This window comes from Triticum urartu, chromosome 2, assembly GCF_003073215.2.
Source record: "Triticum urartu cultivar G1812 chromosome 2, Tu2.1, whole genome shotgun sequence".
Lineage (NCBI taxonomy): Eukaryota > Viridiplantae > Streptophyta > Magnoliopsida > Poales > Poaceae > Triticum > Triticum urartu.
In genome coordinates, this window is record NC_053023.1 from 80790902 (window position 1) to 80807458 (window position 16557).

General features: G+C 45.0%; 1 protein-coding gene across 1 annotated transcript; it reads left to right on the top strand.

Moving 5' to 3' along the window:
* Window positions 1–11698: 11698 nt before the first annotated feature.
* LOC125541117 lies at window positions 11699–16236 on the top strand. Its single transcript, XM_048704594.1, has 4 exons — window positions 11699–12324; window positions 12536–12824; window positions 14682–14818; window positions 15040–16236. Exons 1-4 carry the CDS (start codon window positions 11818–11820, stop codon window positions 15982–15984), a joined length of 1878 nt encoding a protein of 625 aa, XP_048560551.1. The 5' UTR covers window positions 11699–11817; the 3' UTR covers window positions 15985–16236.
* Window positions 16237–16557: the final 321 nt, after the last annotated feature.

The following is a 16557-nucleotide window of genomic DNA, read 5'->3' on the forward strand; positions in this document are numbered from 1 at the left end:
GACGAGCGCGGCCTGTGCGACTGAATCTTCCTAGTTGATGATAGGTGCTTAAACATCAAGCTGGACGAGACCTTCGAAGTGGATACAGTAAGTCACAACGACAAGTCTTTTTCTGTAATTAAGCATGATTTATGCTTCATTTGCTTCAACTTATAATTTAAATTTTTTACTATTCTACTAGCGTATCCCCTGCCATGCAAGAGTTTTTGTCTTGGATAAGATAGGTTTCAGTCCTATGAAAACTATGGAGGTAAAGAGAGTTTACTTGAAGACCGAGCATGGTTATACTTTCGACGCAAAATTATACAATGCAAACACCTAGACATATTTTGAATGCAAAACTTGGCGAGCACTATGCAAGGCTTATGCATTTGAGCCTGATATGGTTATCACCTTTGATATTCTTCTGGAAGATGATATTGAAGGCAATAGAGACATCTGGGTCGATGTGCAGACGCCTCCAGTTCTACCACTATGTGAGTTTCTCAACCATATTTATGTCTTGGATATTGTTTATTTAAAAATAGTTGACAACTAATTTCTATTGACAACTTATTTCCATTCAAGCAAACATGCATGTCCGGCTCTTGGTAGACATGACCGTCCACTGTCCCGGGGCTAAATTAAACTGTGAGGAGACATGTCATTATGTTTCATGGCTTCAGGATCTTGATGCTATCAAGACAAATTATTTTCCTGGACTTAAAAATCTTAGTACTCAAAACGTGCGACCAATAGTGTTCGTATTGAACTACGGTCACATCTATTTAGGAAAGATGGTAAGATTTTTACTATTTGTCCATAGTGCATCTTTTGCATACATTATTTTTTAAGCTAAACTTCATTGCTAAGTATGTTACTATGGTGTTCTTCAACAGGGACTCCCGATGAATGTTGTGCCTCATTGGATCGAGACTAAAGGTCGCATGAGAATGGTTAGTTTACGGCCAAGACATCCTACATTGCACTTTAGTGCATTCAGGATTTCTCAAAGCGAGGAAGTCTTAATAGTCAAAGACTGGAGCAAAATTGTGAAGGATCGCAGAGAAGTACTAGGGGGCAGCAATCAGAAGCACAACCCACAATTAGGAGACAAGTTCATCTACATGCTCCAATATGATGAAGCAGGAGTGTTACACATGTTTTATGCTATTTTACCTGAGGGAGAGCAGTAGAAGTGATTAGCTAGTTAGAATGAGTTTGAAGATGATGATGTGCTACACTATGACTTTGATGATTAAATAGCTAGTGTTGGTGGTAATGACTATGATGATTATTATTAGCTAGTGTTGGTGGTGATTAGATAGCTACCGTAGCTAGTGTTGGTGGTGATTAGCTAGATAGAATGAGTTTGAAGATGATGATGTGCTACACTATGACTATGATGATTAAATAGCTAGTGTTAGTGGTAATGACTATGATGATGACTAAATAGCTTGTGTTAGCTGATTAGATTTAAGTGGAGGCAACATGTGGTGCACATCGAAATTACTACTAGTCCAAAATAGATCAAGTTTGGATTAGTAGTATACTTTCGACATGCACCACATGTTGCCTCCACTTGAACCTAATCCACCTTCATTTCACACATTGTTATGAACATAATGATATAACAACCTCATAATTGATATTGTACCAAAATTTGTATAATGGTGTATAAATACACTAAATAAAAAAATGAAAAATAGAATACTAGTAGCGATGGACAGGAAACACGCTACTACTAGTTAGATTAGCAGTAGCGCCGGAATAAACACATCCTGCGGCTATATGTCTTAGCAGTAGCGTGTGTCGCACGCGCTACTGCTAAGGAATAGCTGTAGCGCCTTACTGGTAGCGCGGTGTCCCGCGCTACTAGTAGGCATTAAACCCGCGCTACTACTAGGCTTTTCCCTACTAGTGATTATTTATAGTGATTTCAATCAATATAACACTTTGTGGAGAAATTCTAATGCATTTTCTCTTATAATATGCAAAGTTTACATAAAGAGGGAGATTACCGGCAGCTGGAATTCTGGACCTGAAAAAGCTATGTCAGACATAACTATTCTGCACATCTCCAAATGAGCTGAAATTTTACGGAGATTTATTTTGGAATATATAAAAATTATTGGAGAAAATAAGTACTAGAGGGGGCCACCCAGGTGCCCACTAAGCACCAGGGCGCGCCTACCCCCCTGGTGCGCCCTGGTGGGTAGTGGGGCCCCTGACCAGCCTCTGGTGCCCATCTTCTGGTATATAAAACCATTTTCCCTAGGAAAAATTAGGAGAGTACTTTTGGGACGGAGCATCGCCGTCTTGAGGCAGAACTTGGGCGGGAGAACTTTTGCTCTCCGACGGAGAGATTCCGCAGGGGATACTTCCCTCCGGGAGGGGGAAATCGAAGCCATCGACATCACCAAAAACCCTCTCATCGTGGGAGGGCCAATCTCCATCAACATCTTCAGCACCATCTCATCTCAAACCCTAGTTCATCTCTTGTATCCAATCTTTGTATCAAAACCTCAGATTGGTACCTCTGGGTTGCTAGTAGTGTTGATTACACCTTGTAGTTAATGCTAGTTGGTTTATTTGATGAAAGATCATAATGTTCAGATCTATTATGCTATTCAATACCCTCTGATCTTGAGCATGAATATGTTTTGTGAGTAGTTATTTTTGTTCTTGAGGACATGGGTGAGTTTGGTATTCGTTCGATATTTTGATAATATGTATGTTGTGATTTCCTTAGTGGTGTTATGTGAACGTCAACTAGATGACACTTTACCATCTTTGGGTCTAAGGTAATGCATTGTGGATTAGTTATTAGATGATGGGTTGCTAGAGTGACAGAAGCTTAAACCCTAGTTTCTGCGCTATTCCGTAAGGGGCTGATTTGGATCCACATGTTTAATGCTATGGTTAGATTTTATCTTAATTCTTCTTTCGTAGTTGCAGATGCTTGCCTGAGGGGTTAATCATAAGTGGTAGGCTTGATCAAGCAAGAACAACAACCAAGCACCAGTCCACACACATATCAAATTATCAAAGTAGCGAACACGAATCAAACAAACATGGTGAAAGTGACTAGATGAAATTCCCGTGTGTCCTCAGAACTCTTTGCTTATTATAAGAGACCGTTCCGACATGTCCTTTGCTACAAAAAGGATCGGGCTACCTTTCTGCACTTTGGTAACCATTACTATTAGTTGCTCGTTACAAATTACCTTGCTATCAAACTATCTGTTACCGATAATTTCAGTGTCTGCAGAAAATACCTTGTTGAAAACCGCTTGTCATTCCTTCTGCTCCTCGTTGGGTTCAACACCCTTACTTATTGAAAGGACTAGGGTTGATCCCCTATACTTGTGGGTCATCATGAGGACACCGCAAGATTGAACCTACTACCAAGGACCTCTCCCACTGAAAATAAATCAATCTACTTGGCCAAAGAAGACAGATAGATCAGAAATAAATACAAGGCTATAAAATAAAAAAATGAAAAGTTCAGAAAAAAAACTCACTTACTTTCAATGAATAATCTGATCATAAACCCACAATTCATCGGATCCACAAACACACTGCAAAAGGATTACATCGAATCGATCTTGAAGAGAACATTATCGAAGATCAGAGAGAGAGAGCGAGCGAGAGAGAGAGAGAGATAGAAAGAGAGACCTAGATACTGCTATGGACCTGTAGGTCCTATGGAAACTACTCACACATCATCATGGAGGCAGTAAGGTTGATCAAGAAGGCCTGCGTGGTGGAATCCCCCTCCGGCAGAGTCCCGAAAATGGCCTCCAGATGGGATCGCAGAAGAACAGAGGGCGGTGGCGGAAGAATTGTTTCCGGACCTCTCTTGTGGGTCTCTGAATATTTGGGAATTTATAGGCCAGGATTAGCATAAACGGAGCAATAGGGGGGGGCACAAGGGTAGGGCACTCCTACCCCCTAGGCGCACCCCTGCCTTGTCGCCTTCTCATGTGTCGTCTGGACTCCCCCTGAAGCTTCTAGGGTCTCTTCTGGTCCATAAAAAATAATCAAAAAGTTTCATCGTGTTTTGACTTCATTTGGTAGGGATTTTCTGTAAAACCAATAACAAGCAGAAAACAACAACTAACACTTGGCATTGAGTTAATAGGTTAGTTCATAAAAATGATATAAAGCATGTAAGATTGATAATGTAATATCATGAAGCAATCAAATATTATAGATACATTGGAGACGTCTCACGTACTACCCCCACGGACGGTGCCGAACGCCACGGTACTTGGTCGACTGTGGGGCAGCCATCATACTTGAAGACAAGAGCTACGAGAGGTGGCAGCAAGGATGCGGGAGGTTGCAGTGGGTCAGCGCGATATGGCGGTGAGGGGGAGGGGTGCATCGGGGGCGGTGACGGAGGGAATGAGGTTGCGGGAGTGTTGACTGGGTTAGATTGACCGTTACAAAAACCATCTCCATCAATCTACGCTTATTAAGGAGAGAGTTCCATACAGAATAAAATGGGAGCAAACTAAAAATATGTGTGGACGAGGCGAGGAGAGAAATAACACACGCATGGAAATTATTTTTGTCTTATGTTTGAGAATCCATGATAGGAAGGACATTAAGGTTAAGGCTAATGAGGAATTCCAGAAAGTCCATTACTGAGAAGTGGTGACCTCATCTGGTCTTGCTTGTAGGGGAGAGGAAGCCCCCGAACCACCTTTTCAAGCCAGATAGCGAGCAATCACTCGGTAAAGATATCGCCGCTCTGCCGTGAGTGCGACAGTCCCGAGTTTTAGTCCAGCGGCTTGGGCAAGGACCAAATATAGTCACTAGAGCTGCTTTTTATGGGAGTGAAAAACATATTTAGTAAAGTTTTGGGTTTACGAGATGTGATTATTGGCTCTTTTGGGCTTAAAATTCATTTTTACTTCTGAAACTTGAGTTTTAGGGGATCTGCTAGAGATGCCCTAAAGCTAAGAGCAACTCTAGCATCTACAGTCTTCAAAGCATTTTATGGAGGGCGCTTCACAAATTTGGAAGGCCATCGAGGCTACGGGCAAATGTAGAGTTGTCATACACGTTCTTCATATCCCCCGCCTCCCTCACACACGCACATACCCCCTACATCGAAACAAGCCAGCAGAAACAAAGCGGTATGAAATATTTTGCACGTGCTTGGTTCCTTGCATAACACCCATGAAGGCTTTGGGGATCAAATTTTATCTTCCTTTTTGTGAAACACTATTCTTTATCTATACAACTTGTATGCATTGATGCACATGAAATGAGATTTTGTTTTAAACCAAGAATGGAGGATTTATTTTACTATTTTTTTAGCAAGGCATGAAAGGAGAGCCCTTTTCTCAAGGAAAAAAGCACGAGAATAATTTTGGGAGCTCCTATAGGGCGCTTTTAGCGCTGCCAACTGCTGCTGGCGCCCATGCGTGACGCCTAGTGGACCAGCCCAGCAACCTGTAGAAAAAATAGTCGCGAAGAGAAAATATTCAGCCAATAAATGGGTTACCTGGGATTCGAACTCAGCTCCGACAGTTTAAGACCTGACGCAACAAGACCGAGAATACTTTGCTGATTACAATCCGAAAACAGTGCTATTTAACAGTCGTTTTAGTACAAAACATTAACATATATTTTATACATATAAATCATTTAAAAAAATAAAAACATGAAATTGGGAAAAATCATAGTTGCTATAATAAAAGGTTCGCTTGTATAACGAAATAGTTCAAAATTTTGAAAAAGTTCATGGAATTCAAAAAAAAATGTTCACCAAAATCTAGAAAAGTTTCATGAATTTGAAAAAAAGTTCATCAATTTTGTAGAAAATTTCACAAATTTGGAAAAAAGTTCATCGAATTTAGAAAAAGTTCATCAAATTTGAAAAAATGTTAATCGACTTGAAAAAAAGTTCATCAACTTTGGAAAAATTTCATCGCTTTGAAAAAAGTTCATAGAATATGAAAAAAATTCACGAATTCAAAAGATTCAGAAAAATGTTCATGAAAATAAAAAATTCATAAACTTGAGAAAAGTTCATGAAATAAAAAAACAGAAGAAAACCGACCAAAACAAAAAACCAAACAAGGTGGAATCTAGCACAAAAGACGATCATTGTTTAAAAAAGTACTAATTAGTGATTTCGGGCATTTCCTAAACGGCGCCTTAAGCGCCCGTTTCTTTGATTCTTGCAAACGGCGAAATCGCTAATTGAGGAGTACTCCTTGCAAATATCACCCTGATACGTCTCCAACGCATCTATAATTTTTGATTATTCCATGCTATTATATTATCTGTTTTGGATGTTTTATATGCATTAATATGCCATTTTATATTAATTTTGGGACTAACCTATTAACCTAGAGTCCAGTGCCAATTTCTGTTTTTTTCCATGTTTTTGAGTTCCGCAGAAATGGAATACCAAACGGAGTTCAAACGTAATAAAACTTTCACGAAGACCTTGGAGTAGACGACAAGCCACAGGGGGGCGCCCCTAACTTGTGGCCTACTTCAACACCCCATGACCTAATTCTTCGTCCTATATATTCATATATATTTCAAAACCCTCAGAGGCATCCACGAAAACACTTTTCCACCGCCGCAACCTTCTGTACCCGTGAGATCCCATCTTAGAACCTTTTTCGGCACCCTCTTGGAGGGGGATTCGATCATAGAGGGCTTCTACATCAACCCTATTGCCCTTCTGATGAAGCGTGAGTAGTTTACCATAAACCTACGGGTTCATAGCTAGTAGCTAGATGGCCTTTTCTCTCTCTTTGATTCTCAATACCATGTTCTCCTCGATGTTCTTGGAGATCTATCTTACGTAATCTTCTTTTGCAGTGTGTTTGTCGAGATCCGATGAATTGTGGATTTATGATCAGCTTATCTATGAATATTATTTGAATCTTCTCTAAATTCTTATATGCATGATTTGGTATCTTTGTATTTCTCTTTGAATTATTGGTTTAGTTTGTCCAACTAGGTTGGTGTTTCTTGCAATGGGAGAGGTGCTTAGCTTTGGGTTTAGACTTGCGTGGTTTCACCCAGTGACATAGTAGGGGTAGCGAGACACGTATTGCTTTGTTGTCATCGAGGATAACAAGATGGGTTTTCATCATATTGTTTGAGTTTATCCCGCTACATCCTGTCATTTTACTTAATGCATTACTCTGTTCTTATGAACTTAATACTCTAGATACAGGCAGGAGTCGATCAATGTGTGGAGTAATAGTAGTAGATGCAGGCATGAGTCGGTCTACTTGATATGGACGTGATGCCTATATTGCAGAATCATTGCCTTGGATATCGTCATAACTTTGCGCTTTTCTATCAATTGCTTGACAGTAATTTGTTTACCCGCCGTATTGTTTGCCTTCAAGAGAGAAGCCTCTAGTGAAACCTATGGCCCCGGGTCTATTTTCCTCATTATATTTTCAGATCTATATATTAAAAATACCAAAAATACCTTGCTGCAATTTATTTACTTTCAAGTTTTAGTAATCTTTTACATCTATCTCTATCAGATCTCACCTTTGCAAGTGACCTTTATCGCGTTGGGTGCAAGTGTTTGATTGTTTGTGTAGATGCATCTATTGGAGACTTGCGCGTTTCTCCTACTAGATTGATACCTTGTTTCTTAACTGAGGGAAATACTTATCTCTACTGTGCTGCATCACCCTTTCCTCTTCAAGGGAAAAAAACCAACGCAAGCTCAAGAAGTAGCACACCCCCACCTTCCCAGTTGGCGACAAGTGGTGTCACGCTGCATGTGCGCCACTTGTCGCAAACTGGGAGTTTTTCCTTTTTTCGTAGATTCATTTATTCAAAATATTTTAACTCATAAATCATGCGTCCAAATCACGAACCGTTTTCACCGTTGGATTCCTCGCTCGAGATCTTGGAAACTTTTTTTTCGTGAATGCGCAAAGCATACGTATCATTTCATTGATAGAAGGAATAGAAAAAGTACAGTGAGTGGTACAACACATGACACGAACACAGACAAGCGTGAGCATAGTTCTTGGAGTAGAGAAACAAGGGGTGCTCGGCCCGAATAGAAGAGACAACTGATGTCTACTACAAAACTTTATTCTTATAGACACGTGTTGGGCCTCCAAGCGTAGACTTTTGTAGGACAGTAGCAATTTTCCCTCAAGTGGATGACCTAAGGTTTATCAATCCGTGGGAGGCGTAGGATGAAGATGATCTCTTTCAAACAACCCTGTAACCAAATAATAAAAAGTCTTTTGTGTCCCCAACACACCAAATACAATGGTAATTTGTATAGGTGCACTAGTTCGGCGAAGAGATGGTGATACAAGTGTAATATGGATAGTAAATATTGATTTTTGTAATAAGAACAATAAAAAACAGCAAGGTAGCAATTGATAAAATGGAGCACAAACGGTATTGCAATGCTTGAAAATAAGGCCTAGGGTCCGTACTTCACTAGTGCAATCTCTCAACAATGCTAATATAATTGGATCATATAACCATCCCTCAAAGTGCGGTGAAGAATCACTCCAAAGTTCCTATCTAGCGGAGAACATAAGAAGAAATTGTTTGTAGGGTACGAAACCACCTCGAAGCTATTCTTTCCGATCGATCTATCCAAGAGTTCGTACTAAAATAACACCAAATAATTTCATATTCATAATACTCAATCCAACACAAAGAACCTCAAAGAGTGCCCCAGGATTTCTACCGGAGAAACAAAGACAATAACGTGCATCAACCCCTATGCATAGATTACCCCAATGTCACCTCAGGATTCCGCGACTTGAGTGCCAAACATATATCAAGTGAATCAATACAATACCCCATTGTCACCACGTGTATTCATAGCAAGACATACATAAAGTGTTCTCAAATTCATAAAAGTATTCAATCCGATAAAATGAAATCTCAAAGGAAAACTCAATTCATCACAACAAGATAGTGAGGGGAAAACACCATATGATCCGACTATATTAACAAAGCCCGCGATATATCAAGATCATGCCATCTCAAGAACACGAGAGAGAGAGAGAGAGATTAAACACATAGATACTGGTACAAACCCTCAGCCTCGAGGGTGGACTACTCCCTCCTCATCATGGTGGCTGCCGGGATGATGAAGATGGCCATCGGTGATGATTCACGCCTTCGACAGGGTGCCGAAACGGGGTCTAGATTGGTTTCTCGTGGCTACAAAGGCTTGCAGCGGCAGAACTTCTGATCTAGGGTTACCCCGAGGGTTTTTGGAATATTTGGTGATTTATAGGGTGTAGGAGGCCACCGAGGTGGGCACAACTCACCTGGGCGCGCCTGGGCCCCTAGGCGCGCCCTCATGGGTTGTGCCCCCCTCGGGGCACCCCCTAGGTGCTTCTCTGGCCCACTAGATGTCTTCTGGTCCAAAAAATCCACTAAAAGTTTCGCGGTGTTTGGACTGTTTGATATTGATTTCCTGCGATGTAAAAAACAAGCAAAAAACAACAACTGGCACTGGGCACTGGGTCAATAGGTTAGTCCCCAAAAAATGATATAAAGTTGCTATAAAGTGATTGTAAAACATCCAAGAATGATAATATAACATCATGAATACTTCATAAATTATAGATACGTTGGAGACGTATCAACAACACAGCTAAAACCTAACCAAGCCAAAACCAAGAGCAGCAAAACACATCGCCAAGGCCAACACCGGGGACACCGCGAGCGAGCAAGATAGCGCCTTCAAGAAGGAAGACAACGTCGAGATGCCTTCGCCATCCGGTCTGGAGGAGCCAGACCTAGGGTTTCCCCTGAGCTCAAAGAGGGGCTTAGCTGAAGACCGTGGCAGCGCCTCCAAGAAGGAAAACGACACCCGCAAATGCTGCCGCTGCCAGCACGGGCAAGCTGAGCAGGGGTTTCTCCCTGGCCTGAGGCTGAGTAATCCCATAGCGGCCAATGATGGAGTTGAGGATGAGGAAGCCATCTCTGGTTGGATTGGTGGGGCTGCACCTACCGACAGAGGGTGGCACTGCCTCCGAACCCATGGACAAAGGATCGGGCCAAAGGAGGGGGGCTTTAGGGTCTACAGGGTAAGGCTGACGGCAATTCAAAGACCATCGCAAGGGGAAGGCGACGGCGACCGACAACGCCGGCAAGCTAGGACTAGAGAGACGCATATCCGAGCTGCTGTGGCCGTCGGAACATTGGCGAACCAGGCTATCTGGAAGGGACGCAACTATTGACGCCGAGGCCAAAGCCGCCCGAAGGAAACGCCGGCAAGCCTTAAACACCGGAGAACGTGGGGTCGAGGCCGCTGGGGCCAGAGCAGCGTGGCAAAGAACCCATTGCGAGGCACCCCGCGCCTGCCATTACCACTGGAACCTCATCACCACCGCGCGAGAGCCGTTACCTTGAATCATGTGGGAGGAAGAACCGCCGGAGGAGGGGGGACACCTGGCGCGAGCAGGCTACGTTCACCCCCCGCAACCGGCCACATGCCCGCGCCCAATCGAAGCAGCAACGACAGGCAAGGCTGCGCTGCCGGGGAGGGGGGAGGCCGTGGGGATGGGCACCCATGGCCGCTGCCAAGGAACGCCGCATCCTCCCGCCGGACCGGCAGGAGTGGGGTCATCCGCTGTGGCTCGAGGGGGGCGCCGGCCGAGGAATCCTGAATTCGTGCGCGGGGATGGATGGTGGTGGTAAAGACGAACTAGAGCCGTGTGGCCAGGGCACGCCGGAGCCCAGCCGGACCAGCGGGAGCCAGCCGCGACGGATGGGGTCGGTCACGGGATGCGAGGGAAGGGGGGACGGGGGCGTGCGAGAGGCCAGATCTGCCCCGCCGTCGCCTTCCTGGGGCTCATCGCGACTTCGCTGGCCGACCCTCCGACGGCGGCGATGCAGGGGAGGGCGGCGGAGGGAGATGCTAGCGCCGGCGGCTACGGTTCCCTCGTGTTTCCAGACGAGGGCGACGCGTGGGGGGGGGGGTTCGGGGGCTTGTCTTTCTTTGCTTACTTTTCCAAAATTAGAACCCATGTTGATGGATTTTGACGAACTTTTTTTCATGAAAAAAATCAGACGAAAAACCAAACTGGGAGCATGTTTTTTCCTTTTCTCAAAGAGGCATGACCCGTGCCTCTCGCAAAAGCACAACCGTACCTCTTGCAGAAGTAAAACGTGCCTCTCGCGGAAGGAAAAAACAGAAAACGTATTTTTCCCCGTTTCCGAGAGGCGTGGCTATGCCTCTTGGGGAAGCAAAAGAAATAAATATAGAACACGTTTTTTTCTATTTCCGAGCGTGCCTCTCGTGGAAGAAAAAACAGAAAACACATTTTTTTACATTTTTAAAAGACACGGCCGTGCCTCTCGTGAAAGCAAAAAAATTATTTTTTCGTGCAAAATTGTCTTGGGTCCAAAAACTAAGGAGGACGAGTGGAAAAACAAAATTCACCCGAAACCGCATGTGAAATTTTTTAAAAAAAAATGCGGAGAGGGCATCCAGAACGCGACACGTGATGGCTACTGAGAGCGTGCCATTTAACGTGCTCTCAGCCTCCTGCAAGTGATCGTTGTCAGGCTCCCAAAGACCAAGTAATTTAACTTTGGCGGGCCACGGGATGTATTTCCTCGGCCCCGGCCCGCAAGCCCACCTAGTGCCGGCGACGGCGTCAGCCTCCTTAAAATACTCTGCCTCTGCCTTTGGCGCCCGAACGTAACCGTGGCAACCAACAGCTTTCGCTTCTCCCCTTTCCCCCTCGCCGGAGCTCCAAGAAACCAAGGACCCATCCTTCACTCTCCCCCTCTCCACCGCGAAGATCCCCCTGCCTCTGCTCTCCAGAGGTCCAACTCCGGCAACCGATGGACCAGTTCCTGGACGGCCACCACGTGCGGCTGCGGAGCCGCGTGCACGGCACGTACCTGCACGCCGACGGGGACGGGCATGGCGTCTCCCTCCACGGGCGCCGCTCGTCAATGAAGGCGGCTTGGGCGGTGCACATCTACCAAGGCGGCGCTGCCGATGCTCAGTACGTGCTCCTCCACAGCGCCGCCTACGGCAGCTACCTCGCCGCCACGGACGCGCCGGCGCCGCGCGGCCACCGCGGGCTCCGCGTCGAGCAGCGCAACTACGACGAGGGGGCGGAGGAGGCCATCAGGTGGGAGGCCGTCAGGTTCGGGTCCGGGGACGACGTCCTGCTCCGCCACGTCACCGGCCGCTGCCTCCGCGCCAACGGGCCCGGGAGGTATCTCCCCTGGAACAACGGCGTCAGCGTCGACGACATCGACAACGCCAGAACGAGGATGCTCTGGGTGGTCGAGCACATCTCTGCCAGGGAGGGCATGCCTCCTCTTCCACGTCCGACCGGGGTGAGTCCGCCTTCGCCATGCCCGCTTCTTGATTCTTCCAGATTACTCTCAGCGGAACCTTATTTGAGCGAATTGGGTTCTTGGTTGGCGTTAGTTTGCGTCCGAATTCAGTCTCGGATGGTCATAGATCGTGTTGATTTCAATTCTTGAATCTTGATCGCATTTGATCTCGCGGCATCATGACCCCTGGTTCTTTGCGACTCAACTGCAGCTTCCCTTACCCGGAGGACTCGCCGCCATGTTGCCGCCCCGGGTGATCATGTACGTGCGGACGAGCACCGAAGGGGCCGGCATCCGCCGCGCCGCGTTCATGTTCCATGGGAGATCGGTGTCCCGCCTGAGGAACAAGCTGGCCCGCCGGCTGCGTGACGTCATGGACGTCTCCAACCTCGCCATGTGCGTCCAAGCGGGTACTCACGGGCGGCTTACCCCACTCGTCGTCGACCTGCCCCACAGCGGCCAGGACCTCCACATCGTCGTCTTCGCGGCCGGGACGCCAGGTGAGAGGCCCTCTCCATTCCTTCAACTTCCTTTGGAAATAATTTTGACTGGTTGGTTCAGTACTGTCTGCTTGTGTTGGAAAACTGCTGCTAATCTGCTTCATTAGATAATGATAATGAGTAAGTAAAACTGGTTGAATGGAAATAACCGGTATTTGCATTCTGGCTGTTGGATTAATCAACCTATGTACAGATGCTTAGAAGGTTGTCCCAAGTTTAGTTGGTTGTCGAAGAAGAATTAATTCGTAAATCAAATGTGCCAAATTAGTTCAGTCATGCCAATTTCAGTATCATAGAGAAGATACTGATTTCTATATGATTTAGCCAATCGAAATTCACATTAGATTGTGCCTGTCTCGCTGAAGCTGTTAGTCTGAAAAACATTGTACTAAAATTGTTAGTCTGAAAAACAGTTTATTGAACTGCAGTTGATCTGCTTCAGTTAGGACTTGTGACTTGAGAATGGTTTCATTAGATAATAATGAGCAAGTGAAGAAGTTGAATGGAAATAGTCGATATTTGCATTGTGGCTGTTGGATTAATCAGCCTATGTAGTATGCACAGATGCTTAGAAGGTGATCCGAAGTTTAGTTGGTTGTCGAAGAAGAATAAATTCATGAATCAAATGTGCAAAATCAGTCCAGTCATCTCAGTTTCAGGTTCATAGAGAAGATACTGATTTCTATATATGATTTAGCCAATTGAAATTCGCACTGCACTGTGCCTGTCTCGCTGAAGTTGTTAGTCACTTAGTCTGAAAAACTGTGTACTGAAATTGTTGTTCTGAAAACACTTCACTGAAACTGCAGCTAATCTGCTTCAGTTAGGACTTGGACTTGACAATAAGTAAGCATGCAAACTGACGGCTTTAATTTGATGCTAACGTGCTTTCATTCAGATGATTCGGTTCTTCAATTTAATACAATATATGCGCTAATGGAAAACTTTGGAACCTAAAAACCTAAATAAATTCAGTCTGCTTCATAGAGAAGATAATTTCTACTGAAATTTTTTAGCCTACTGTAATTGTTTTGAATAAGACAGGGACAAAATTCAGGTTGTATCCCACAGCTGTACTACATGAAAAACAGTGTACTAAAATTGTTAGCCTGAAAAACAGTTTAGCGAAACTGCAGCTAATCTGCTTCAGTTAGAACTTGACAATTGTTTGTATTAGATATACTTCCTCCGTTCACTATTATAAGATGTTTCGGATATTTCAATATAAACACACTAAAGTTGTCTACATACATCCGAACTAGAAAAAATAGAACATCTTACAATTGTAAATGGACGGAGTAATAACTAAGTAAAAGTATGGAAACTGTTGGTTTTGATGCTAAGGTGCTTTGATTCGATATATGATTTATCCAATTAAAATCCACACTAGAATGTGCCTGTCTCGCTGAACTTGTTAGTCTGAAAAACTGTGTACTGAAATTGTTGGTCTGAAAAAGTGTGTACTGAAACTGCAGTTAATCTGCTACAGTTAGGACTTACGACTTGACAATAAGTAAGCATAGAAACTGCTGGGTTTGATGCTAATGTGCTTTGATTCAGATGATTCGGTCTTCAATTAGTACAAAATGGCGCTAATGGAAAACTTTGGAACTTCAAAACCTAAATAAATTCAATCTACTGTAATTTTTTTAGCCTACTGTAATTGTTTCGAAGAACACATGGACAATATTCAGGTTGTATGTATTCCACAGCTGTACTACATGAAAGCAAGCTATCTTTTCTGCGCATTGCATTGCTTTGAGCTTTTTGTACATCAATTATATATCCTGTTGATCCTCTTATGAACTTGTTGCAGTAGATATGACACATCATGTCTAACTTTTTCTGCTAATTCAGTCCACATGGAGCTGCGGTACCCGGATGTCGATGGAGAGTTAGTAGAGAGATATCACCAGATACATCGCTCCGAGTCGACGATGGATGCCAGTGGCGAGCACGGCATCGCGGAGCGCGGCGGCATCATCTCTGTGACTGTGAGTAGACGTCCTGATGTTGCTGTTGGATTTCTATCGATTTGTGGGTCGTCTCTTGCTATTGCCTCTTAGATGGGATATTGGATTTCCCAGTTGACCGTATGTGAAGTGTTGAAGTATCAAAGAGGGTTTTCCTTCGTTCAATTAGTTACGAGATCAATCCTTGTGTATGAACACATCTCTTAATGGTTCTCACGAGGCAATGGTTCTCTTTCTCACAGGGTTCTCTGGGAGCCGGGCCTGTGTCTACCAGCCCGACGCAATGCGCAGATCTGCCAGTGGATATTATCCAGAAGATCATCAGAAATGGCACCTTGTGTGATGTTGATCGCGTGTGCGCCTCCTTGCTCAACAGGCACTGGCGCAATAGCATAATTGGCGTGGAGGAGATGGCTGACCTGGCCAATCTGCCTTGGCTCTTTCTACCATCTTCGGCGAGCCCGTGCTTCTTCAATCCAACGAAAGCATGCCTTCACCCACTTGGAGCTCTTCCAGAGGGCATCAGGGCAGCCCGCCCGTGCGGATCTTACCCCGGAGGCTGGCTATTCTTGGACGGCGAAGCATCGGGACAAGATCATCTGCTGTACAATCTGAAGTCGGGCAAGCGGGTTACTCTTCCCAGCAGTGTCATAAACATGGAGGGGACAATAAGAGGTGAGACGTCGCTCTTGATGTGCGCTCTGTCCAGGTCTCCGTCATGCCCCGGATACGAGGTCGCCACAGTGCTCAACCAGGGATCAAGTGGTGAGCATATCATTGCCATGTGGAGCCCGCAACAAGAGCATTGGCTAGAGATGAGCAAGACACCGGAAGCGAGCATTGTGGATATCTGCTATCACCGCGGTGTGTTCCTTCTGCTGACGCGAGATGAAGGCCTAATCAAGGTGATTCGGCATGCTAACGGTTCTCGAGGGATCCAGATGTGCAATGTGGTTAGAAGTGCTGGTAGAGTCATGGATGACTTGGTTGAGAAACGGCCTCAGTATTCTCTGGACAGGCGGCTCGTAGAGTCGACGACAGGGGATCTGCTGATGCTCATCAAGATTAGCCGTCTAAACAGGACAGGCACGATCACTTTGTATAGGCTGGGAGTCAACCACGATACAGGCGAGGCTGAGTGGCTCAACTACATGTCACCTGCTGGGGGGATGGGTTCGTCCCGGTAGTACCTGACGGATACCAAGCATGAGATTCACTTTCTAGACGACGTCGGGAGGACTGTTGACTCGGAGGGCACTGGCACTATCCTCTTCAGCCGTGACGACATGGGATGCTTCCTAACGCGCACGCGTTTGTTCGGCGGAGCCTGCAGGGGGGCACCCTTCGACAAGACCTCTGACTTGAGCCCGCCCGTGTGGTTCCATCACTAGCAGTAGTAGACTAGTACTTCACATTGCTACTGTGCTATTTTTGGCTTTGGCCCGCTCTTGTGGTGTTGGACAGGAGATTACGGTCGTGCGCTATACAATATTTCCATTTATGAGATGCTTCTCCTATTGAAGTTTACCCTGCTCCTTTATGTGTGATCATTTATATGGGATCACTAGTAGTTTCTACTCCTAAAAGGAGAGTTTCACGATCACCACCACCACCCCTCCACGCTGGTTTCCTTATCCATCTGTTCACCTCTTCACTCTTTTCTTACAAACCAACACTTTTCTACTTTACAAAAGATCACGGGTCTAACTTTCTCAACTTACCTAAATCAACTGATCCCTCCTATCTGAACAATTTGTGTT

Excerpts from the sequence above, each read along its gene's own strand:
- LOC125541117 (XM_048704594.1), top strand. The coding sequence starts at position 11,818 with ATGGACCAGTTCCTGGACGGCCACCACGTGCGGCTGCGGAGCCGCGTG. Across the intron at positions 12,825-14,681 it reads CTTCGCGGCCGGGACGCCAG|TCCACATGGAGCTGCGGTAC; the intron begins GTGAGAGGCCCT and ends CTGCTAATTCAG. Across the intron at positions 14,819-15,039 it reads GCGGCATCATCTCTGTGACT|GGTTCTCTGGGAGCCGGGCC; the intron begins GTGAGTAGACGT and ends TCTTTCTCACAG.